At 36.4% G+C, this 27,218-nt stretch overlaps 1 protein-coding gene across 1 annotated transcript in view; it reads right to left on the bottom strand.

The window, feature by feature from the left end:
• The window catches only part of GALNT13 (polypeptide N-acetylgalactosaminyltransferase 13), a 554,418-nt gene that overhangs the window by 220,773 nt on the left and 306,427 nt on the right, over window positions 1–27,218 (bottom strand). Inside the window, exons 5-6 of the mRNA XM_065880130.1 lie at window positions 2,686–2,852; window positions 1,855–2,062 (exon numbers count right to left, since the gene is read on the bottom strand). Coding sequence (XP_065736202.1) covers window positions 1,855–2,062; window positions 2,686–2,852 — 375 coding nt within the window. The remainder of the gene's footprint in view (window positions 1–1,854; window positions 2,063–2,685; window positions 2,853–27,218) is intronic.

The following is a 27,218-nucleotide window of genomic DNA, read 5'->3' as shown; positions in this document are numbered from 1 at the left end:
TCATTAGGTACTCTTTTAATCCATGTTGTGCTTTCTCCAGTCTTCCCCTACTCCAGGTTTAAATGTTTTATTATGGGATCAAGCTTTTGTCATCTCCACAGTAAATGTTTAAACAACTGTGCCTTGTTTGTAGCTAATTCCTAAGAGTAGAGCTTGCTTTTCATATAAGATAGAAGGTGAACATACAATTGAATCACCCATAGATGTGGAAAGCAAGGACATGCTGTCCATTATTTATTCTGGTTTTGTAACACCAGCATCACCCACACTCATTCTCTATTTGGTCTTATATGCCACACAATTGGCCCATGCATAGAGTTCTCTGAAATTAATAGACTTAATTTAGCCTTGGAAAAGCTTCTTGGTAACTTTGGTCCTTATAAAAGCAATATCTTTCTCTCTTTCTTCATTACATTTAATAATTTAAATCACAGGGAGATGAAATTAGATCTAATAACCTTGAATAGGACTTTATTATCTAGTTATGGCAACTTTACAACATATATGCAGGACAAGGCATTAGAGTTCATTATATGCAAATACAATCTAAATATGCTGTTAGATGAAAAAAATAAATGATCCATTCATGACCATAGTGAAACAACATTGTATTAAAAAGTCACTAAGTTGAATACGAAACACATGTTTTAAAAAGCAGCATAATGTATGAAAAGCTGCCAGGAAATGAATTTAAGAGGTTCTAAGTTCATTATACTTTGCCAACCTTACCTTCCTGTGCATACTGTACAATACACAGAATGGAAAAATGTTATTAGCCATATATTACACTCAGTTGACTAAAAGGTTCCCACTGCTTTCTTCAACTGCTATGGTTCATTTTACTGACAACTTCTATCCATCTTCCTGGCAAGTACCAAATCCTGCCATTTATGTGATATAGCTGCACTAGCTCACACTAAGCAGCCCCTGTCTTGGAAGCTTGATTAAAAACGTCAATTCTAAAAAGACCTTTCGACTGTAGGTGAAATGACTATGCAAGCAAGGTGTTATGCAATGCTTTGTTACTATATCAGACAGCAATCAGCGTAGCTGTCTTCATAAGGCGCTTAGGAATGACACTCATTTACCACCCATGTTTATGAGTATCTGCAAAAAACCCACTTCATAGCATCATCATCAGAAAGAATTTCAGCTAACTATGAGGGTGGGTTCTTAATTTCTATATTCTTCAACTTTTCAGATTTCATAATATGTCTGTACAAAAGGACAATATTATTTAAATAATTAAACATTCTTACAGCTGTGCTTTCTATGCTTTTTTTTTTTAAATCCTGGTTTCATTTCAGTGGGGTGCATGAGTGTGAGTTTATTTTTAAGATCATCAGGGTGGCTTTGGACTAGACTTTGAATAAGGGCACTGACGTAGTAAAGGGAAGACTGTTCTGGGAGTGGGAAGAACTAAATTGCTGTTCCCATCACTTCCAATAACGGGGACAAGCTATTTAACTCTTTTGTTCCTCCCTATTATTAAATACAGACAAGAATACCTGTATTACCTACCTCACAGGGTGATGGAAGACAAAGGTGCTTTGAAAATGTATTTTATAAAATATGATACTATTTTTGATTGGACTGATTTCCGTCACCTATAAAATGAATATTCAGCACATCTTTACTATTTGAATTGTTTGACTATTTCTTAATCAAATATTCAGATTCAGCATAAATAAGCCAAGGTCTTTATTAAATAAGGAGTAGGGGGCCTACTTTTTTAAAAGCTAGGAAATAAACATTCTGAAAATAGCAACTTGGAAGAAAAGTTTTGATGGACAGCTGAAAATGTCCTAACGGATTCAGTCAAAACCCAGACAGACATAACACATGAATTCTTACCTGTCTTCCTTTATTCTTGCCAGCAAGGGCTCCAACCATCCTAACGTGCATTCACAGTGTGCATCGAGAAAAGTTATGACCTGTCCTTTTGAAGCAGCTGCTCCTCGAAGGCGGGCACGTATTAACCCAGAGCGCTCTTCCATTCTAATAATTTTTACCGGCACTTCTAAATTTTTCACATAATTATCTAATGTCAACTTGAGAAAATCTGTAATGTGCAATAAGAATTTATAAAGTTTTGAAACTGTTTTAAGACAGAGAAGAGATACTACTACCCAGATGGAAATTCAACATGCAGAAATGGTGGTAAACTCCTATCAACATTTTTTGCATTGTACAAAAGAAAGATGTAGAGATTTCATCAGTGAATTAGTATACAGTTCATTATAATTCTGTCACTTGGCTGACAAGGATAAGGATATACTAGGACGTTAATATACCAGAATCTAATTTAGAAACTGGGCCACAATGGCAAATGCAATCTCCTTAATTATAAGCTATTTTTCTTTTACCTACACTAAAAAAAATAAAAAGACCAATATCCACAAAGTCATATAAATGCTCCGTCACAAGATCAACTGAGTTTGGAAAAAAAAGAAACACTTATGAAAATAATTTTGGCTGATTTCTTAGGTTAGTAAGAACCATGGAATCATGAGATAAACTGGAAGAGTTTGTTACTTGTTTCTAGAGTTGGTATATTAATGAAAATTTGATAGGTGGTTACAGAGTTAGTATAATTACAAGGAAAATACAGATCATTGACCACTTATCTTTTTGAACACAGTTAAGCTTTCTAATTAAAAAAATATACAAAAAAAATATTTGTACCTCTTTCACTGGCATCATCTACCAAGATGACCTCAGAGAGTAGATAGTGTGGAGAACGATTTATAACACTGTAAACAGTTCTAAGGAGAGTGCTCCAAGCTTCATTATGAAATACAATGACTACACTTGTGTTTGGAAGTTCATCAGGGTAGACCTTTGTCTTGCATCTGGAAGAGAGGAAAGAAGAGGGACATGCTAAGAAGTTCATTTTTCATTCTGATCATTGTAATAAAAATATCCATTATGACACAACTTTAGACTTGAAAGCCCCTTACTACAGAAACACTTTATGATTATCTAAAATTATTTTCCTTTTAATATTTGCTGTGAGTAATCACTTGGCACTTTGAAAATTAAATATGCATACTTACTAATATTATTTTAACTGATTTTATTTTTGACTAATTTTACATTAACTCCAGGGAACAAAGAGGCATGATTTACGCAAGTCTAAGAAAGCTAAAATAGCATTCTGAGTCTATCAATAGAAGACCAGGTACAACAGGGACAGATGAATTCACTTAGTAGGTATAATTGTCTTCTTTGTTTAGAAAAAGAGTTATTGTATAACTCAAAAAGTCTTAAGAACATAAAAAGGCATATGTTCACAGGGTTTTGAAGCTTGTAAAACTGAAATGATTTTTCTATTCTAAAATCTAGTCACGAATGCTTTTTATTCTGTTTGAGAATGCCATAATCCATGTCTACTTTGAGGTAAAGATTTAGGGGCCAGGATACACTTTACAGATTCTCAATGAGTACTATACAATCAAAGTCGGAGATTATGAAAGGGTATAGGCTACCAGAACATCTCAAACTTTAATGTGCAGAGGAATTGCCTAGGGATTTGTTAAAATGCAGATTCTGGTTCCGAAGATCTGGGGTGCAGCCTGAGAATATGCAGCTTTCAAAAAGTTTCTAGGGGCTTCCCTGGTGGCGCAGTGGTTGAGAGCCCGCCTGCCGATGCAGGGGACACGGGTTCGTGCCCCGGTCCGGGAAGATCCCACATGCCGTGGAGCAGCTGAGCCCGTGAGCCATAGCCGCTGAGCCTGTGCGTCCGGAGCCTGTGCTCCGCAACGGGAGAGGCCACAACAGTGAGAGGCCCGCGTACCGCAAAAAAAAAAAAAGTTTCTAGGTGATTCAGGTGCTTCTGATCACTGGAGCACACTATTTAGTAAGAGGTTACATCATAATTGTTATTACTTTTAGAACTTGATATTTTGAGAAAAACTTTTAATTTTGCTTACAAGTTAAAAGAACTCCAGATTTTACTTTTCAAGCCATCAATTGAAAAAGGTACATTTTGATAAATAACATGCAGTGTGTTCTAGGTGGTCATCCCAAATTTAACATGCAGATGGCTCTCACCCATATCAACTTTCAACATTTAGACATTTCTGTCATGTAATGTTAAATCACTGTGATTACAGAATATTAAAAAAAGAATGTCACTGGGTATCCAGAACAGGAATAGAAGTTTATTCACCTTAGGTTATTTTTTCCTGTAAAATATTCTAAAGAGCTAGAAAATTAAAATAATTCCATAAAGTAAAATGAACCAGATACAGCCTGCCACCAATAAATGACCTAATCTCTGACACAAAATTAGCATCGTTAAAATTAGTCTCCTTCACAGGTGAGTGAAAAAGAAATCCACTAAAGTGTGGGCATCAAAGGCATGTAATAAAAGTCTGCTGAGATTTTAATCATCTTTTAAAACAGTCTAAAGTATCACCTACTCAGTGAAGTGCTCTGCAGTATAGCCAGATAAGAATGTGCATGGTAGGGGGTGAAAAGTAGGTTGATTCATAGTCATCTCTTCCCATTCTGGTGGCAAGATTCAAATGGTTTCTATACGCTTCATCATCATTTGACCTGTACCTCCAGGCAGTTCATCACTAAATGAACTTAGAAAGCTGTCTTGGTAAGTCAGAAAGGTTCTTGCCATGATTTTCCTCAAACCTCCATTCTTCTTCCTCAGCAAAACACCCCCTCACTTTCAGCATGCTGAACAAAACGTATCATAAAGATAATCATTATCATCAATAAAGAAGTAAAGCTGGAGAAGCAGGCTGAAATCTGTCCAACAGTCAACAAATACTGGTTTAACCCAAGGATAACAGTCTATAAAGTCTACTTAGTATCATTTGGATAAAAATCATTTCTTTTAAATTCAATCTCTCACATGTTACACTTAATGATGTTACACTTAAAGTTATTAATTTAGATAAATCATTTAAAATATCGAAATAAAAGCAGACATGTAGATCCAGCTTCTTAAACTATTTCTGGCATGCTTTATTTTTGCGGTTAAAAAAAGTCCACTCACAAATGTTAATTTTATATTCATCATATGTGACGAAGTTATAATGAACTAATTTACTATTAATGTAGCTATTTTGCTTACTTAGAGAAAACTTCCACCATGTCATTATTTAATGTAGCACAAAAATAAAATGTGGCTAATAGGTTATTAATTCTTCCTCTTCCTCCTATGTATGCAGTTATTTAGCAAAGAAAACTTTATATAATAATAAAATAATTTATAGGATAATTCTTGTTACATAAATTAATCATTTTCTATGTCAGTTTATCCAGTTATCTCAAGTGCATAGATACGTATGAACAAGAGTTTTTATTTTCGTGGTTTTTAATGGATTTGTGACACACTGAACTTGAATTATTGTCCGTAATTCATGAAACCTATTGTTTCACCTAGGGTTAGATACATCATGATTTTATGTTCCACTAGGAAAGAAAAATGTTTCACTAGGAAAAATTTTATGTTCCACTAGAAAAATGTTGTCAAATAAACTATAATATAATGCTTTCTTATCTTGAATAGGCTCTATTCAATACCTAAGTAAAGCCTATAGAAAAAGCTTTTAAACTTATTTGGACATAGATTCCTATCAATATTTTCAGGTTTGCTTATAAATCAGTCACACTAGTTTCTTGTTGCTTTGAAGTTTCTTTCATCTATTCTAAGGGGATTTCTCCAGCTTTAGGTTGTATTGCTTAAATGAGAGGCATGCGCTTAGCACATACCTCAGGAACAAAATACAAAACAACTTCATCTTGTGAGTATCCTCCTTGGTACTATAAAGCTGTTCTTTGCAATTAGCTGCAAAAGAATTATGTTGGGATCTTGATAAAATTCAGATTCTGATTCAGTAGATCTGGGATGGGCCCAAGGTCCTGAATTTCTAATAAGATGCCTGGTGATGTGGACACTGCTGGTCCTGCATTGACATGATAAGCAACAAGGCTATGTAACTCAGTTAGCTGTTGATTAACAAGAAAATAGGAAATTGCAGTCATTGCTCCAACCATAAATATTGGCTTCATCAAATGAAATATAATTTTTGCCACTGTTTCCTTGTCTTTCTGTTCAGACAATAACTTTTTGTTCTAATACTGAATCACATTGTAACCTTTCTGAAGAAATGTTGAATGACAAACTCTACACATACAGTACAAATACTGCACATAACTTAGTTGAAGTTTAACCATGTAAACGGCCATGACCACATTCACACAAGCTTAAGGAATATTGCCTACATGACAACTGCCAGCTGGTAGACAATGTTTGTAACTAATCATTAGCTGTAAAACTCATCCTGATTTCAGACATATAAAAGGTATAAAGCGTACACTTAAAACAGGTGAATACAATAAGTTTTCTTTAGCCACAGAAAAGTACTAAAGTGTTGTTTGATTTTTTCAGGTGGTTTTTTTAATGGCTTTAGTATCTAAACTGGCAGAGTTTTTTTTTAACTGGCTGATTTTTCCAGAAATAATTAAAAACAAACAAAACAAAACAAGGAACCTATACGATGTAGGTGGAGGTAAGTACTTAAAATAAATAGTTTGGATTTCTCTAATAATCTCTTCACCCTCACACATGACAAACTCCTTCTCTGTGGTATTACAGGAAGAATTTCACCACTGTTCACCTCAGCTTTTACATCTCTCATAATAAGATTAAAGTATGTACTCTGAAATGTGTGGTAGACATTGCTTGGTCTACACAGCTGAGTAAAGCTCAGAATCTCCAAAAGGTAGAATTGCAAAGGACTTTCAAAGTTGACTAATTCAAATATTTATTTCACAGAATACAAGTCTCAAGTCACAGAGCTAGTTCAATACTCTGCATAATAAAGTAATAAATAATACCACTAATAAAATAATTTAGTATTTAATAATATTAGTAATAGTAATGATTTCTGCTCCATATTATATGCTAGATATCTTAAATGATGTTGTTGGTATCTGAAAAATTAGAAAAAAAGCATTTTTATGCCTTTTAAAATAATTTATTTCTTTATAAACATTTATCTTTAAGTCAAAAAGAGAAGTAGATTCCCCTAGGATCATTTTATTAAAACTAAGCATAGAAAGACAGCTTTCACTGAAATTAGGTACCTATAGATCAAATACTCTTAGCAACCTGTCTTTCGAAGACATTATTTCTCTTTTATGTAAACATCTAAATAGAACTAGAAAATTTGACATAATTGTGGGAACATAATGTTTATGTAATTAACTTTGAGAGTAAAAGTGGCGACTGCAACAGCAATTTTCATCAATTTGAAAGGAATATCTGATACCCAATACTCAAATTAAGCTCCTGAAATCTGGTATTCCAATATCATAAGCTTTATCATAGCAGCATTTCATATTTGCACTATATTTTGACATTCTAAATCTATAATAGTTGAAAGAAAATGAAAGTTTATTTCCTTTTAATTCTGTAATAATATATCTCTGGCTCTAATTCTTAGCCGCACACAGGAATCATCCCATGAGCTTGGAAAAAAATGACTGATATGTGGGTTTTAGCCACAGAGATTCTGATTTAGGGGTCTGGGGTGTGGCCATGGGTAATGGGATTAAAAAGAAATCTCTCCTGGGGATTTGAATGTGCAGCCAAAGCTGACAACTGTTACCTAAATCTATTTAACAGAAACACTGATATGACATACATACATATATATGTATATACATACATGTATATATGTATATACATACATACATATATAAAACCTTCTTTTTGCTTACATCAACATTTTAAAATAGGATGTATAAGGTTAGTATCTCTTGTTGTGTTTGTATGAACTAAAATAAGGCACTATTTCCTTTAATTATAAGTACTGGAGCCAGAAAGTCTCTACTTCATTTACAATCTCTTCTGTCATCTGGATACATACTAATGTTCATCCAGTTTTCTGTGTATCAGCTGTTGATTTGTAAATATATGAGAAATAAATGCAACTGCTCTTCTTTGGAGAGAATTCGGGGGTAGAATCACTTTTCCACTGTCTGGAACGTGGAAATAGTGAGATAAGTGTACCTATTTACCATCTTTTCCCTTGGCTATGCCCACATTATGGGAACATAGACTGTTACAATTTGATTTTATCCTTTTCAAAACCGTATTGATGATTTCAGATAAGCTACTGGAACACAACATGCCATATTAAAGAAACATTGACTATAAAATGAGAATGGGAAATCACAAAGGATCCATAATTACACAGTGGTTTAGTTAGACACAGTGCCTTTCGGACTCCAAACAAAGGCTGTCAACACTGTAGCTTGCATGACTTTTTGGATGGCTGCTCAGTGAATCAGCGGCTACCTTTAACTGCCTCAAACAAAGAAGAGTAATAACAGTGATTTAAAATAAAGACTTACAAGTCCTCTATATACTTCTTATTTTTAAGAGCTGTGGGAATTGCAATTGAACCTTGCAGAATTATCCATGTTTCCCCGTCATTAACATTTATATTCACAGAGAGAAATTCCGTCATTTTCCAATGCACCCATGCAAAGAAAACTTGGGCAACAGGAAAGTGTTTCTTTCATAATTGAAAGCTTGGTGCCTCAGTAAAACGAAGCACTTAATTTTGCATGGGTTTCTATATGTTGATTTGTACTTCCGTGGTGTTAAACCTTCCAAAAGTAAGTTCCTGTAAGTCATAATTACTTGACTGTTTCAATTTTTTTCTTTTTTTACAAAATCAAATTGTTATTCACCTGTCCCAATCACCTTTATTTTAACATCCAGGTAGACCCTGTACTCATCCTTAGCCTATTTGCTATCAGATCTATTCTTTGCTCCTTCTGTTTTCTTCTAAGTATTGGGGTGGGGGGAGCAGGAGAGTTTTTGAGCAGGATGCTTTTCCAAGACTCCCTTGCTTGTCAGTTTCTCTTTGAAATATGCCACGAGGACCTTGGGTGGAGAGCGCTGGGCAGCAGAAAGGAGGAAGAGGGAGCCAGGGAATTTCTTTCTCTCTACTTCCCTAATCCCAGAGAAGACCACTCAGCCCCTCCCCCAACCTTGTACTTCATATATGCCTCAATCCTTTTACTTATTATACTCTTTCACAACAAATACATCTAATCCAGTAGACTAGGGGCTTCTAAAAAAGAAGAGGGAAGGTTAATCTTATTTATCTCTCTGCTGCCAGAAACTAGCCTTCTGCATGTCACAAAATATATTTAGTCAGGGGTTGACGCATGAAAACTTCACCAAGAGGCAGGCTATTGTATTAATTATCAGATTAACTTCCCAATTGTAGTTTTTAAAAATAAATTTATTTATTTATTTCTTAATTTTTGGCTGTGTTGGGTCTTCGTTGTTGTGCATGGTCTCTCTCTAGTTGTGGTGAGCGGGGGCTACTTTTTGTTGTGGTGCGCAGGCTTCCTCATTGCAGTGGCTTCTCCTGTTGTGGAGCACGGGCTCTAGGCACGAGGGCTCAGTAGTTGTGGCTCACGGGCTCTAGAGCGCAGGCTCATTAGTTGTGGCACACGGGCTTAGCTGCTCCGCGGCATGTGGGATCTTACTGGACCAGGGCTCGAACTTGTGTCTCCTGCATTGGCAGGCGGATTCTTAACCACTGTGCCACCAGGGAAGTCCCCCAGCCATAGTTCTACACTATTATAATCTGAACTAGAGGTGTAGAAATACCCGTTTTTCTACATCTTTTTATATTTTCAGTTGGTTTTGGTTTTCAAGCTTCTAGAGCCACGGCAAATAAATGAGCTAGGGATAGGAAAGAGGAGGAGTATCAGAAAATTGGTCTGCAAGTCATTTTATTATGACACATTCCCCTCAAACATAAGTAACATCGTTCTATTTTGATATACTGGAGAAGGCTCTGTGTCTGGAAAATCTATGTTTATCTCCTCATTCTGCCATTAGGACCTATGAGCAAACTCTTGAAGCTTCAGTTCTGTCATTGCCTAAATTGGAGTAAAACTGCTTGCCATATCTATATCACAGGACTTTTGAGGAAACAAATGGAATTATTAAGGAATTATATGAATGTAAGTTATTATTATACTATTCTTATATTATCAAGTACTATATGAAATATTACAGATAAAGTCTTTGGTTCAGCCTTGCTGCTGATAGTATTCTGACCATAGCCATATTAACTTGTCTTTTATTCTTAGTTTCTGTGGCCAAGCATCCATATTATTCCTTACTTCCAATGCATTTTCAATAACAGGTCTGGTGTCTAGACCATCCTGGCTTGAGAACTGCTTTACTTCTTTGTCCAGTGTAGCAGTGTGGAATAAAGGTCCTGCCTCTTTCCCTTTTAGTTCTTTCAAATCATTTATTGCCATAATCTGAAATTTCTGCTGCTGGCTGTGGCTGCTTGCTATTAAATCTTCCTGCTTACCTTAATCTCTGCTTATTATTTTCTGCTGGAAGATCTCAAAGGGTCAATTTCTGCTGAGATCTCTGCTTCTTGCCTGCTCTTGAATATCCATGAGTTAAGTCTATCAACCTGTGTTCCCTCCTATTACCAAAGCTGGAATAGATTCCCACCCTATAGGTCAGTCTGATTATCCAATCCTGCATTTCTCAGCTAGGGTTAGGCCACCTCCTCCTGTAGTCAAGCTCTGATTTAAGAAACATCATAATAAGAAAGCTAGTACTAAGTGGCGAACGTTTACTGAACTCTTAGTTACGTAGCAGACATTTTACTATATGTTTTCTATGTATCATCTCATTTGACCCTGAGAACTGAAATCTCCTGCAACCACACAGGTTAAATATCAGAACTAAGAGAAGGCTATGAACTCATAAATAGCTTCACTGCATGCTTCAAGAACTTCTAGAAAATAAATTTATTCAAACAATTAATTGGTCAAACAATCCCCTTTTAAGGAGAGTATGTTGCTTGGTTGTCTTCTCAAGACAACGTATATCTTAACTAGACAAACTGCTTGCCTATCAGTTGACCTCAAGACGTTTTCCTCAATATGTCCACCAATCTTAAACTATTACATCACACACTGACCAGGCTCAATAAGATTCCTGCATTAAAAGACCAGTCTTAAGCCACTTAAACCCAGACCCCCAATCTCGATAAATCTCTAACGTGGCCTCTCTTTCCAAGACTACTAGAACTCATCAGAACTGTCTGTTAAGGTGGTGGTTATTCTGGTGATCTTTTATGGAGTCCTTATACTATTCTTATAATAATCATTAATAACTATATATTATATAATCATATATAATAATCATATAATAATTATTCTTATAATAATTATAATTGCAGTCCCTATAATATTCTAAATTATTCCCATTTGATAATAACTTAATGTTCAAATCAGTTAAGTAACTTGCTTCTAAGTGACAGAGCTGGGTTTCAAACCCCGGAAGTCTGACTTTAATAGCTGCTATTCAACCTCTTTCCTGATAGGATAAAGCCTTTCTCATTTAGAGAAGAAACTGCCTTTGTTAGGGAGAATTCTTAGAATAGGTATTTGGGGAGCCTGAAGGTATGCATTCCCAGAAAACAAAGGAAAACATTAATTTCTTTGAACGAGGTGAGGGGAAATTTTGCTTTGCTCCAGCGGGGGTGGGCACTTGAGGTGGGAAAGACTAAAGAAAGGAGTAAAAAGGGACTAGGGAGAGGAGATGAGCAAGAAAAATGATGAGAGGCTAAAGTGGCCAGTGGACTTTCCTCAGTGATGTGACAACTGCAAGAGGTTTTAAAGATGAGTTATATCTAAAATTCATATTTGACTACAATGTTATAATGCAACCCCACCTCCCTTCCTACTATCCATTAAATTTGCCCTACTCATAAATGCACTGCATTGGTGATTACATAAGTATGTCTCTCATTTAAGAAAGAAGCCAGGTGTAGCTACTGTATTGCACTGTGAGGAACTGAGACAGCAGTCACGAAAGCAATCATAAAAGAATGCCTACCAGGGAAATGAGTAAATCTTGGGAGGACGATTCTTTTGGCTTTAAGCTGACTTATCTTGACTTTAACAGACTGGGTACACTAAGTTGACATCTGCTTTATATTAAAAAATAAAATATCATAAATCTAATTTCTACCAAATAAATGGCAACCATATACTCCCACTGGAGTTACTTCCATGTCAACAATTGCTAAACAATCTCTTTTTTCCAGCACATAAAAATAAGTACTGTACAAGCAAGTTTTATAGTTTTTCTTTTGTGAAGAACTCTCTTTTTTGGAAATGAATTATAATTCAACACTGTATCTAGAAGTAAAAGAATACCATTCAAGTAAGTGTTGTGGCCTTTGTTGTGTTGGAACATGAATTCAGAAGGCTGTTCTCTTTCTGTGACCTCTGAATATAATTCTTTCATGCTATTGAAAGTACTTAACGATGAGCTGTCTAAACTGAATGTGCTTATTGAATGCAGTAACTATAATTAAAGTGACTTTGCAACAAAATTACTCACTATTGTCATTCATAAGTTTAAACTCTCACATTTGTTAGTGAAAATAACACTGATTTCAATAAGGCCTGGATTCTGGAACAAGCTTTGCTTCTGTCCTCATTCATGGCCTTATCCAAGTCAACTGACCACACTAAGCCTTATAGGTTTCACTTCTCTTAGACAATGAAACCACCGCACAGGTTCACAGGCAGAAACTTTGACGTTGACATTATGGTGGTGATGTTGACATCATGAGTCACTAATCCTGATGATTCCTCCCTCAGTATCTTTCTTATCCTTCACAGTAACTATGTCCTCTACATAGACTATCATCCCTTCTCTAAGTTATTGCATGGCATCAATATGGTGCATTTGGGGGACATTTTGACCCCCAAAGTACATCCTTCTCATTGCAGACCAGAATGCATATCTAAGCAGCCACTCCTTTATTCAAATGTTTTGATGGCTCTTCGTCGCCTAATGTTAAAATCTAAAGGCTTTTCCTGGTTTAGTCTCACACATGTCACCTTCTCCTCTCGCCATGGCATTTAACTCTTCTGCAATACTGAACATCTCAAAGTTCCTTCAATAAACAAAGCTTTCTCATGCCTTTATCTTCCTCAATCTCTAGAATTCCTTGTATTTGGAATGCTGTCTTCCCTGAAGTGCTCACACACATTATTCATGGTAGGACTCAAGTCACACTTCCTCAAAGAAACCATATTTCCTGCACGGGTATCCAACTGTTCACTCTCCTAAACTCCCAGAACATTTTATGTATTTATTCCCTTTTCCTTCTCTTTCTTTTCATTTTCACAAGGGTATTTTTTCTGGTCCTTGTGCATTTACATCTTTTGCATGATTATGACCACATTGCAAAATTTGGGTTTTCAAACATTTTCCAGTTTCAATGTAATCTACTTAACTATCGAGAATGGAGTCACTCTGAAGTGTGTGGAAAACTCCCTATCATATTGTAGCTACTGTTTTCAAGAAAAGCTCTGAAATGTTCCCAGAAAAGATCCCTTTCTTCTCATTATTCTTCTAATGAGACTTTCTAGCTAGAGGATTCTCTGAATATAAAATATTCATTTGTGTATCAAGTACATACATATATATATTATAAACCATACCTTCTTGAGGAAAGATGGAGTTATAGATAATGAAAGAAAGTTCAATTGGTCAAGTGGGGCTCTATATCCAGAGTGAATTGTGATGGATGCTGTTTCAGAGTACAAGTCTGTATCAAGAACAATGCAGTGGGGTAGACCTTCAAGATGGAGGAGTAAGACATGGAGATCACCTTCCTCCCCACAAATACATCAGAAATACATCTACATGTAGAACAACTCCTACAGAACACCTACTGAACGCTGGCAGAAGACCTCAGACCTCCCAAAAGGCAAGAAACTCCTCACATACCTGGGTAGTGCAAAAGAAAAAAGAAAAAACAAACAAAAGCATAGGGACAGCACCTGCATGTTGGGGAGGGAGCTGTGAAGGAGGAAAGGTTTCCACACACTAGGAAGCCCCTTCACGGGCATAGACTGCGGGTGGCAGAGGGGGGAAGCTGTGGAGCCACGGACGAGAGCGCAGCAACAGGGGTGCGGAGGGCAAAGCGGAGAGATTCCCGCACAGAGGATCGGTGCAGACCAGCACTCACCAGCCCGAGAGGCTTGTCTGTTCACCCGCTGGAGCGGGTGGGGCTGGGAGCTGAGGCTCGGGCTTCGGTCGGAGCGCAGGCAGAGGACTGGGTTTGGCTGCGTGAACACAGCCTGAAGGGAGGGTGCCACAGCTAGCCGGGAGGGAGTCCGGGGAAAGTGTGGAACTGCCTAACAGTCAAGAGACCATTGTTTCAGGGTGCGCGAGGAGAGGGGATTCAGAGAACGGCCTAAACAAGCTCCAGGGATGGGCGCGAGCCACGGCTATCAGCGCAGACTCCAGAAACGGGCATGAGATGCTAAGCCTGCTGCTGCTGCAGCCATCAAGAAGCCTGTGTGTGAGCACAGGTCACTCTCCACACCTCCCCTACTGGGAGCCTGTGCAGCCCGCCACTGCCAGGGTCCTGTGATCCAGGGACAACTTCCCCTGAAGTTGAACACAGAGAATACAGAGAACGCACGGTGTGCCTCAGGCTGGTGCAACGTCACGCCAGCCTCCACTGCCGCAGGCTTGCCCCGCATCCGTAGCCAGCCCTCCCTCCCCGCGGCCTGAGTAAGTCAGAACCCCCGAATGAGCTGCTCCTTTAACCCCGTCCTTTCTGAGCAGGAACCGACTCCCGCAGGCGACCTACATGCAGAGGCAGGGCCAAACCCAAAGCTGAACCCCAGGAGCTATGCCAAAGAAGAAGAGAAAGGGAAATTTCTCCCAGTAGCCTCAGGTACAGTGGATTAAATCTCCACATTCAAAGTGATGTACCCTGCATCTGTGGAATACCTGAACAGACAATGATTCATGCCAAAATTGAGGCAGTGGACTTTGGGAGCAACTATATATATAATTTTATCCTTTTTCTCTTTTTGTGAGTGTGTATGTGTATGCTTCTTTGTGTGATTTTCTGTGTATAGCTTTGCTTTTACCATTTGTCTTAGGGTTCTGTCTGTACGTTTCTTTTGTTTTTTGGTTTTTTTTAGTATAGTTTTTAGTGCTTGTTATCATTGGTGGATTTGTTTTAGGTTTGGTTGCTCTCTTCTTTCTTTTTTTATTACTTTTTAATTTTTTAATAATTACTTTTTTATTTCAATTACTTTATTTTATTTTACTGTATTTTTTTCCTCCTTTCTTTATTTCTTCTCCCTTTTCTTCTGAGCCGTGTGGCTGATAGGGTCTTGGTGCTCCGGCTGGGTGTCAGGCCTGTGCCTCTGAAGTGGGAGAGCTGAGATCAGGACACTAGTCCACCGCATACCTTCCAGCTCCATGTACTATCAAATGGAGAAAGCTCTCCCAGAGATCTTCATCTCAACGCAAAGACACAGCTCAACTTAACGACCAGCAAGCTACAGTGCTGGACACCCTATGCCAAACATATAGCAAGACAGGAACACAACCCCACCCATTAGCACAGAGGCTGCATAAAATCATAAGGTCACAGACACCGCAAAACACACCACAGGATGCGGACGTGCCCACCAAAAAGACAAGATCCAGCCCCACCAACCAGAACACAGGCACTAGTCCCCTCCACCAGGAAGCCTACACAACCCACTGAACCAACCTTAGCCACTGGGGGCAGACACCGAAAACAACGGGAACTATGAACTTGAGGCCTGCAAAAAGGAGACTCCAAACACAGTAAGTTAAGCAAAATGAGAATACAGAGAACACACAGCAGATGAAGGAGCAAGGTAAAAACCCACTAGACCAAAAAAAGGAAGAGGAAATAGGCAGTCTACCTGAAAAAGAATTCAGAGTAATGATGGTAAAGATGATCCAAAACCTTGGAAATAAAATGGAAAAAATACAAGAAACGTTTAACAAGGATCTGGAAGAACTAAAGAGCAAACAAACAATGATGAACAACACAATAAATGAAATTAAAAATTCTCTAGAAGGAAACAATAGCAGAATAATGGAGACAGAAGAATGGATAAGTTACCTGGAAGATAACACAGTGGAAATAACTACTGCAGAGCAGAATAAAGAAAAAAAGATTAAAAGAATTGAGGACAGTCTCAGAGACCTCTGGGACGACATTAAACTCACCAACATTTGGATTATAGGGGTCGCAGAAGAAGAAGAGAAAAAGAAAGGGACTGAGAAAATATTTGAACAGGTTATAGTTGAAAACTTCCCTGATACGGGAAAGGAAATAGTCAATCAAGTCCAGGAAGTGCAGAGAGTCCCATACAGGATAAATCCAAGGAGAAACAAGCCATGACACATATTAATCAAACTATCAAAAATTAAATACAAAGAAAAAATATTAAAAGCAGCAAGGGAAAAACAATAACACACAAGGGAATCCCCATAAGGTTAACAGCAGAAACTGCAAGCCAGAGGGAGAGGCAGGACATATTTAAAGTGATGAAGGGGAAAAACGTACAACCAAGATTACTCTACCCAGCAAGGATCTCATTCAGATTCGACGGAGAAATCAAAACCTTTACAGACAAGCAAAAGCTAAGAGAATTCAGCACCACCAAACCAGCTTTACAGCAAATGCTAAAGGAACTTCTCTAGGACAGAAACACAAGAAAAGGGAAACATTTACTATAACAAACCCAAAACAATTAAGAAAATGGTAAAAGGAACATACATATTGATAACTACCTTAAATGTAAATGTATTAAATGCTCCAACCAAATGCCATAGACCGGTTAAATGGATACAAAAACAAGACCCATATATATGCTGTCTACAAGAGACCCACCTCAGACCTAGAAACACATACAGACTGAAAGTGAGGGGATGGAAAAAGCTATTCCATGCAAATGGAAAGCAAAGTAAAGCTGGAGTAGCAATTCTCATATCAGACTAAACAGACTTTAAAATAAAGACTATTACAAGAGACAAAGAAGGACACAACATAATGATCAAGGGATCCATCCAAGAAGAAGATATAACAATTGTAAATATTTATGAACCCAACAAAGGAGCACATCAATACATAAGGCAAATGCTAACATCCATAAAGGGGAAATCAACAGTAACACAATCATAGTAGGGGACTTTAACACCCCACTTTCACCAATGAACAGATCATCCAAAATGAAAATAAATAAGGAAACACAAGCTTTAAATGATACATTAAACAAGATGGACTTAATTGACATTTATAGGACAGTACCTCCCAAAACAACAGAATACGCTTTCTTCTAAAGGGCTCATGGAACATTTTCCAGGATAGATCATATCTTGGGTCACAAATCAAGCCTTGGGAAATTTAAGAAATCATATCAAGTATCTTTACCAAACACAATGCTATGAGACTGACATGAATTACAGGAAAAAATCTGTAAAAAATACAAAACATGGAGGCTAAGCAATAACTCTTAATAACTAAGAGACCACTGAAGGAATCAAACAGGAAATCAAAAAATACCTGTAAACAAATGACAATGAAAACACGATGACCCAAAACCTATGGGTTGCAACAAAAGCAGTTCTAAGAGGGAAGTTTATAGCAATACAATCCTACCTCAAGAAACAAGGAACATCGCAGATAAACAACCTAACCTTACAACTAAAACAATTAGAGAAAAAAGAACAAAAAAACCCCATGGTTAGCAGAAGGAAAGAAATCATAAAAATCAGATCAGAAATAATGAAAAAGAAATGAAGGAAACAATAGCAAAGATCAATAAAACTAAAAGCAAGATATTTGAGAAGATAAACAATATTGATAAACCAACAGCCAAACTCATCAAGAAAAAAAGGTAGAAGACTAAGATCAATAGAATTAGAAATGAAAAAGGAGAAGTAACAACTGACATTGCAGAAATACAAAGGATCATGAGAGATTATTACAAGCAACTCTATGCCAATAAAATGGACCACCTGGAAGAAATGGACAAATTATTAGAAAACCACAACATTCTAAGACTGAACTAGGAAGAAATAAAAATATAAACAGACCAATCACAAGCACTGAAATTGAAACTGTGAAAAAAAATCTTTCAACAAACAAAAGCCCAGGACCAGATGGCTTCACAGGTGAATTCTATCAAACATTTAGAGAAGAGCTAACACCTATCCTTCTCAAACTGTTCCAAAATACAGCAGAGGGAGGAACACTCCCAAACTCATTCTAGGAGGCCACCATCACCCTGATACCAAAACCAAAGACGTCACACAAAAAGCAAACTACAGGCCAATGTCACTGATGAATATAGATGGAAAAATACTCAAGAAAATACTAGCAAACAGAATCCAAAAGCATGTTAAAAGGATCATACACCATGATCAAGTAGGGTTTATCACAGGAATGAAATGATTCTTCAATATACACAAATCTGTCAATGTGATACACCATATAAACAAATAGAAGGATAAAAACCATACGATAATCTCAAGAGATGCAGAAAAAGCTTTTGACAAAATTAAACACCTTTTATGATAAAAACCCTCCAAAAAGTAGGCATAGAGGGAACTTACCTCAAACATAATAAAGGCCATATATGACAAACCCACAGCCAACATCATTCTCAATGAGGAAATATTAAAACCATTTCCACTAAGATCAGGAACAAGACAAGGTTGCCCACTCTCACCACTGTTATTCAACATAGTTTGGAAGTTCTAGGCACAGCAATCAGGGAAGAAAAAGAAATAAAAGGAATCCAAATCAGAAAAGAAGAAGTAAAGCTGTCACTGTTTGCAGATGACATGACACTATACATAGAGAAACCTAAAGATGCTACCATAAAACTACTAGAGCTAATCAATGAATTTGGTAAAGTAGCAGGATACAAAATTAATGCACAGAGATCTCTTGCATTACTATACACTAATGATGAAAAATCTGAAAGAGAAATTAAGGAAACACTCCCATTTACCACTGCAAGAAAAAGAATAAAATATCTAGGAATAAACCTACCCAAGGAGACAAAAGACGTGAATGCAGAAAATTATAAGACACTGATGAAAGAAGTTAAAGATGATACAAACAGACACAATTTCTATATATAGAAATATACTATGCCCCTGGATTGGAAGAATGAGAATGAACATTGTGAAAATGACTATACCACCCAAAGCAATCTACAGATTCAATGCAATCCCTATCAAACTACCAATGGCACTTTTCACAGAACTAGAAAAAAAATTTTGCAGTTTGTATGGAAAGACAAAAGACCCCAAACAGCCAAAGCAATCTTAAGAAAGAAAAATGGAGCTGGAAGAATCAGGCTCCCTGACTTCAGACTATACTACAAAGCTACAGTAATCAAGACAGTACGGTACTGGGACAAACACAGAAATATAGATCAATGGAACAGGATAGAAAGCTGAGAGATATACCCATGCACATATGGTCACCTTATTTTTGAAAAAGGAGGCAAGAATATACCATGGAGAAAAGACAGCTTCTTCAATAAGTGGTGCTGGGAAAACTGGACAGGTACATGTAAAAGTATGAAATTAGAACACTCCCTAACACCATACACAAAAATAAACTCAAAATGGGTTAAAGACCTAAATGTAAGGCCAGACACTTTAAAACTCTTAGAGGAAAACATAGGCAGAACACTCTATGATATAAATCATAGGAAGAACCTTTTGACCCACCTCCTAGAGAAATGGAAATGAAAACAGATATAAACAAATGGGACTGAATGAAACTTAAAAGCTTTTGCACAGCAAAAGATTCCATAAACAACACGAAAAGACAACCCTCAGAATGGGAGACAGTATTTGCAAATAAAGTAATGGACAAAGGGTTAATCTCCAAAATTTACAAGCAGCTCATGCAGCTCAATATCAAAAGAACAAACAACCCAATGCAAATATGGGCAGAAGACCTAAATAGACATTTCTCCAAAGAAGATATACAGATGGCCAACAAACACATGAAAGAATGTTCAACATCACTAATTATTAGATAAATGCAAATCAAAACTACAATGAGATATCACCTCACACCAGTCAGAATGGTCATCATTAAAAAATCTACAAACAATAAATTCTGGAGAGGGTGTGGAGAAAAGGCGACCCTCTTGCACTCTTGGTGGGAATGTAAATTGATACAGCCACTATGGAGAACAGCATGGAGGTTCCTTAAAAAACTAAAAATAGAACTACCATATGACCCAGCAACCCCACAACTGGGCATATACCTTGAGAAAACCATAATTCCAAAAGAGTCATGTACAACAATGTTCATTGCAGCTCTATTTACAATAGCCAGGACATGGAAGCAACCTAAGTGTCCACTGACAGATGAATGGATAAAGAAGATATGGCACATATATACAATGGAATATTACTCAGCCATTAAAAGAAATGAAATTGAGTTATTTGTAATGAGGTGGATGGACCCAGAGTCTGTCATACAGAGTGAAGTAAGTCAGAAAGAGAAAAACAAATGTCGTATGCTAACACATATATATGGAATCTTAAAAAAAAAAAAAAAAAAAAGAAAATAGTTATGAAGAACCTAGGAGCAGGACAGGAATAAAGAGGCACACGTAGAGAATGGACTGGAGGACATGGGGAGGGCTAAGGGTAAGCTGGGACAAAGAGAGTGGCATGGACTTATATACACTACAAAATGTAAAATAGCTAGTGGGAAGCAGCTGCATAGCACAAAGGAGATCAGCTCGGTGCTTTGTGACCACATATAGGGTGGGTTAGGGAGGGTGGGAGGGAGATGCAAGAGGGAGGATATGTGGGGATATATATGTATATGTAAAACTGATTCACTTTGTTATAAAGCAGAAACTAACACACCATTGTAAAGCAATTATACTCCAATAAAGAGGTTAAAAAAAAAGATTAAAAAATAAGAACAATGCAGTGTTGGCAAGGGGTGAAAGCACTGCCATGGAATGCCTAGCAACAAGCAAAGGAAAAATACTAACAGAGAAATCAGTGATATTTTTGGGAATAGTATCAAGTAACAAGGATCAAATCCAGGGGATATATTCAGAAATAGAAGACCATAGTCCCTTAAAGTTCAGAGAAAGTAAAGAATTCACTCATGAAAAAACTGGGGTTCTGGTTCTTTGGGCTAAATGTATTGACACACAAGTACAGGAAGCACACTCAGTTCATGGATTAGGGGATAACATAGGAACTACGTCTTAGGATCAAAGTGGTAACTGAAAGTGATACACAGGATGAGGGAAGATGTGAAATGGGCTTGTTGAACTAGAATCAGGGCCACTACTAGCTTACACTGTGTGATTAAAAAAATGTGTGCCTTCTGGACAGAGGAGTCCTGCTACAACAGATTTAGTAGCAAATTTGGCTTTTGTACCCAGAAAGAGGCACTCTTTCTTCCAGTGAGACACAGCCCCTCACCGAGGTCCACGGCATCGTAAGACTGCACCACTCACTCCTTCAGCTGGATGACTTTGTGCAGTGCACACACTGGACAACTCTACAGGGGTGTCCTAAGCTTTAAAATACTTTAATTACCCTGACTACAGAGATGATTAGTTCTGTTTTCAAATGCACAGTTGTATCTTTAGATTAAGAATTGGGGATATGGGCTTCCCTAGTGGTGCAGTGGCTGAGAGTCCGCCTGCAGATGCAGGGGACGCGGGTTCGAGCCCCGGTCTGGGAGGATCCCACATGCCGCAGAGCAGCTGGGCCCGTGGGCCGTGGCCGCTGGGCCTGCGCGTCCGGAGCCTGTGCTCCGCAGCGGGAGAGGCCGCAGGAGTGAGAGGCCCACGTACCGCAAAAAAAAAAAAAAAAAAAAAAAAAAAGAATTGGGGCTATAATGAATAGTGGGGCAAAATATCAGGCAGGTCATTGCACTTTATTTGAATGGGGTCAATGTGCAAAGCCTATCTGTATGGAGTAAAGTATGTGGGCTTTGTAAGAACTTATTTTTTTTCACTTTGGCTTAGTGTTTTCACTTATTTCTAGCTTTGTTTGCTATAATGCACTACATGTCTATATACCTATCTATATCTATATTTATTTATAAAAATAAGTAAAACAATATAAGTTATACTCAATAGTACTCTATGAAATTGAATATCATGGATTTCTGACACTGAAGGAATGATTCAAGGAACCATACTTTGTTCCCCTATCACAGAACATAGATACCATATGTTATATATTTTTACAAAAATATTTTAAATCCATGAATGAGAACAAAATTAAGATCAAAGTCTCATGTATGAAAAAAGTGAAGAAATTCAATAATAGAAACTAAGTTTCATTATCTACTAAGATAAAAATTTAAAAATATCAAATAACAGTTGCAAGGCTTAATTGCTGCTAAATTAAGTATCAATTAAAAGACTATATGCATCATGAAATTCTTTTTTTATATATTTCTCCCACCCAGTTTTAAATAAGAAATAATTTCTTTTCTGTCCCCATTATTTCCCATTAAATACAACCATTCTTATCAATGGCAACAACAGGCACATCATTTTGGGGCAAGGGAGTTCTGTCTGCTGTTTCCACATCATTAGGTCACCATCTGGGGGCAAGAGTACAACAGAAGCAATGTTGTGTTATCCTTAGTGCATCATAACAGGAGGCTCATGACGTCGATTTGTGTCATTACTAATATTAATGTTGACCACCTGAGTAGGGTGGAGTCTGCCAGGTTTTCCCAATGTATTTTCCCATTGTAATATCTTGTGAGGAGATAACTTGAGATTTTGTAAAATATTCTATTTTATCAAAATTTCACTCCCTAGTTATACCATCCATTGATGATTATTGTCTCTAATATATGCCTTGTGCATGTATATTTTTCATATATTTCAAGGGGTTGTCTCAGGTTAACTATCTAGATGTATAATTGCTGATTCAAAGGTAAATGCATATACAATTTTATTAGTCATTGACAAATTTCTGACTATAAAGGCTGTGCCAATTTGCTTTCCCATCATCAATGTTTGACAGCTTTTGTTTTCCCATAGTTATGCAAACAGGAAGTGTTATCAAACTTAAAAATTTTTACCAGTCTGATAGGTGAGTAAAAATATCTCAAAGAAGTTTTAACTTGCATTTTTCTAAGAAGGAATGAAGTCAAACATTTTTCAATGTGCTTAACATGTTTAAAAGTCAACTTTCTATCTGTGTGTGTGTGGTGTGTGTAAACATCTGTTCTAGTGTTTTGTCCATTTTTGTATTGAAGGTTTTTTGTTTCTTTGCTTGTTTGTTTTGTTTTGTGCCCTTGGATTCTTCAGAAATCTTCAATTATAGAAATAATGGTCCCTTTATTTGTGATATATCTGCCAATATTTTCTATCAGTTTGATGGTTATATTTTTATTTTACTTATATTTTTCCATGTGAAAGGCTTTTTATTACATGTATTCAAATGTATCAATATATTCTTTTATGCACATGCATTATAATGATAAATAGAAGAGTATTTCTCTTCACCAAGGTTATAGAGGAATTCAGCTTTTTAAAAAAAATTTAGATTGCTGATTGATATGGCGCTTATTCTTTAGCATGGTGTGAAGTATAGATCCAGATATATCTTTTTCCAAATGACTAACCAATTATTATTATTAGGAGCAGGACAGTGATTTGAGATGTCACTTTGTTATACTAAACTTCCATTTATTCTTGTTATTTATCTCTATACATCCTATTTCATTACATTGTCTGTTTTTCTATGTTCCACTATCATACTGTTTTAATTATAGAGCTTTATACAGCTTTTTTTTTTTTTTTTTTTGCATCGTTATTCTGGCATGTTTATTCCCTGTGTGAGGCTCTCTATCCATCTTATGTTAATGCATTTCAAAGTATAAGTGCACTCCCCCCTAAATTTTGCAGCCCAATTATTAGAGTTTGATTTTTAATTAGTTTTTTCTTAGTTTTTTTTCTTTTAGTATAAAATTTAAATACAATGAAATATGTAAATCTTATGTGCTCTTTTGTATAAGACATTATATTCTCTCTCGGTCTCTCTCTTTACACACACACACACACACACCCAATTAAAAAAAATGTAAACTTCTCTTTCTACCTAAAAAATCTGAAGAACAACATATTACCAAGCATTTCCTGAATTGTAATGAATAACTGAAGTCAAAGCAATCTCCATATATCAGTTACTCCCTTCTCATCATTACACTTCATAAGTGTCCTGAGCCTCAATTGTTATTGCTAAATGTAACATAAAATGTCATGCTCCAGTGACTGCAAGCAATATCAAAATGTCAAATACATCTATTCTTAATTTCAATGTAATGTTAGTTAAGAGCAGCTATTACTATTAAAGAATGAGAATCCTGGGTGATAAATAGTTTTACCTTAATAAGATAATTTCCAAATGATTTATTAAAAATGAAGTAAGGAATTCTAGCGAAGTAGACCACTATTCATCTACAATCACTTAGTGAAGAGAAATAGTGACTATAATTACTGCCAAATAGGTTTGTTATCTGTCCAGCAGCCTTTGCATGTTGCTGATGTCTGCTGTATTGAGCTATCTAAAACATGTATGTGCTCACTTAATTTCAGGATTTAAAAAATTCAGATCTGTATTCTATAAAACAAATTGAATATCAGTATAATGGGTTTCTCTTTTAAATCATATTTAAGAATTTAGACCACCTGATTAAATACTTAAAGGTGAATACTTTTCTAATTTTATATGCTAAAGAAATTATAGATATTATGTTCAAATAAAATTAACCAGGAGCTACAATTTTATATTTAAAATATAGAAATCACATACCTAAAATAAGTATTTCTGCTCTGCCACACATAAGCTCTGGACTAGGCCTGGAAATTTTTCATAATTTAGTCTTCTTTATGATTTAACTGACACGCTCCTTTGCTTTGTTCTTAAATCCTTTGGGAATAAAGCAGGGAAATAAAAAGCTGTTTGCCTCTCTCTTCTGTTCACATCTGTATTTCCTACTCCATCAATGGTGCTCTCTTGCTCATAAAGCTACTCCATACACTTACATTTGCTCAATCAGTCCCTACTTGAAGAGAGAACATTTGTGCACTGACTCTTTTTCCTAACTTCTCCTCCTGAGAGATAACCACATTGGGGAGGTTTAGCTTCTACTTTCTCATTGCAACCCTTGTTTCATTTAGTTTTTAGATGGCTTAGACTCCTGGTACCAGCAATGGAATTTACTCCCTGGGACAGTTAACCCAATTTCCTTTCTGGACAATTATATCCATAGAGACATTTGGCCCCATGATGTAGGGAGCAGAGGTGGAAGCTAGCAAAAGAGGAGGGGGAAATGACTGATATCAAGACTGGGTCTTACTAAGGAGCCAAGACCCTTAAGAAACCATGCTTCTTGCCACATGAGCAAAGCTATGTGTGAGTGTATATTTCCTATTCCCTTGTTTTATATTATATTTGTAATAGTATTCACAGAATCACAGACAAAGAAGGTGCCTTACAGACCACCTAATAACTTTAATTTTATGGATGGGGCAACTGAATCACAGACAAAGAAAACAATCTGACAAAATCTCTCAAATAGTTGGTGGCTGTGCTGTGATCAAATTCTAGGTCTTTGAAATCCCTGAACAGTGACCTTGTCTCTTTAGTATATCTAGGAGCTACTGGGGGAAATTCCCCCATAAAATACGAGTGCTTTACATATTTCACCTCCTTTGAAACATATAGCAACATATTAAAAACCAAAGGAACAGGCCATCTCAAAATTTATTCAGTGGTTTTTCAAAAATAATTTTAGGGATTACTATAAGGTACTTTTTCTTTCATTTTTGTATAGTCTATCCTTATCTGGTTTTCTTATTATTAAACCTTGTTTATCTCTCATGATGTTGGCTGTTTAAAATACATATTTTCATTGAAACAACACAGTACTGATTAGGAAAAGCAGTGAAAGTTTTCAAAAGCTTTTCTCACTCACCAATAATTTTTCTAATTCATTGTAGAATTTATTATAGCATTCTTTTAGGAATTTAAATTTTATCTAGGTTAGATACTTGATTTCATTAAGACTTCCTGTGTAGGATTTATAGAGTAAATACTCAATGCTTTCTTCTCTAGGGAGAGTGAGATGAACATGTAAATTGTACAAAGGGAGCAGGCAGGAATAGAACAAAGGTATATACAGCATAAATGGTGAATAGAAAAGATAAAAATGTTCCTGAAATGTTAGTAAAAGGCAGTCATACCTAGCATTTAAAATTTTTCCCAATATAACAAACACAGCTTGAACCGAGACAACTATGGAGGAACTGTAAACTATTACAGAGAAATGTTGGGGTGATCCCATCTCTTGGAGGACTACAGTAGTGTAGCCTCTTGGAAAAAAGGAAAGGCCACTTTGTGCCCCACTTCAAACACTAATAAAAAGTAAGACACATGATTTGCTATAATAAGAGCAATAAGAGGTGTTTTTAGCCAGGACAAGAACAAACTTCATGTTAACAGCAATCTTTGTGTTCCGAAAGAGAATGTCTCCATGCCGTAAGAAAGGTTTCAAGAGCAGTGAGTAGAGTTAGGGTCAGATCTAATTCCTTTTCCACATGCTGAAGGAATAAGTGAGTTATCATTAGAATCTGTTACTAGAAACCTCAACTAGTATTTACTGCCTTTCATACTTCAAGGAGAAATTACTGCAGTGTGATTGTCAAATTGTTACATACTCAAGGTCACTCCTCTCTCAGATCTCAAATGGTACATTATGGATTCCAATTTTAGGAAACAAAATTAACCTCAAGCCAACAGTCAAAAGAAATACCCACCCCCAAAACACAACAATTCAATTAGGTGAAGTACTAAGTCAAGGATTTATTCTCATAAGAATCCTAATTACAATAGATACTGGCTTTGAACATAGTGATGAAGATGATTCATGCTTGACTACTGATGTTACAACTTGCTTTTTAGTGTTATTAACACCAAAATAGAATTCATAATAAGAATTTCCAGTGTAGGATTTTGTATAATACTAACATTTTAAGAACTTCTAACACAAGATCATAATATAAATATCCAAGTTAAAATAACATTTGATTCTTCAGAAATACATATATTTGTATATGTGCACATGTATTTTTTAGATCTCAAGTGAAGAAATAAACATAAAGGAAATTAACATAAGAGCCTGTGATCTAGAAGAAAATGATTTGATAATTTCTGAGAGAATGTGAGTACTGGAAAGTGGGTGATTCCTTTTTTGTTTTTTTTGTTTTTGGGCACGTCATTGAGTAACTTAGCTTCTCAT

Source organism: Phocoena phocoena, chromosome 7, assembly GCF_963924675.1.
Source record: "Phocoena phocoena chromosome 7, mPhoPho1.1, whole genome shotgun sequence".
Lineage (NCBI taxonomy): Eukaryota > Metazoa > Chordata > Mammalia > Artiodactyla > Phocoenidae > Phocoena > Phocoena phocoena.
Note: the sequence above shows the minus strand (reverse complement) of the source record. Positions and strands in the feature narration are given on the sequence as shown.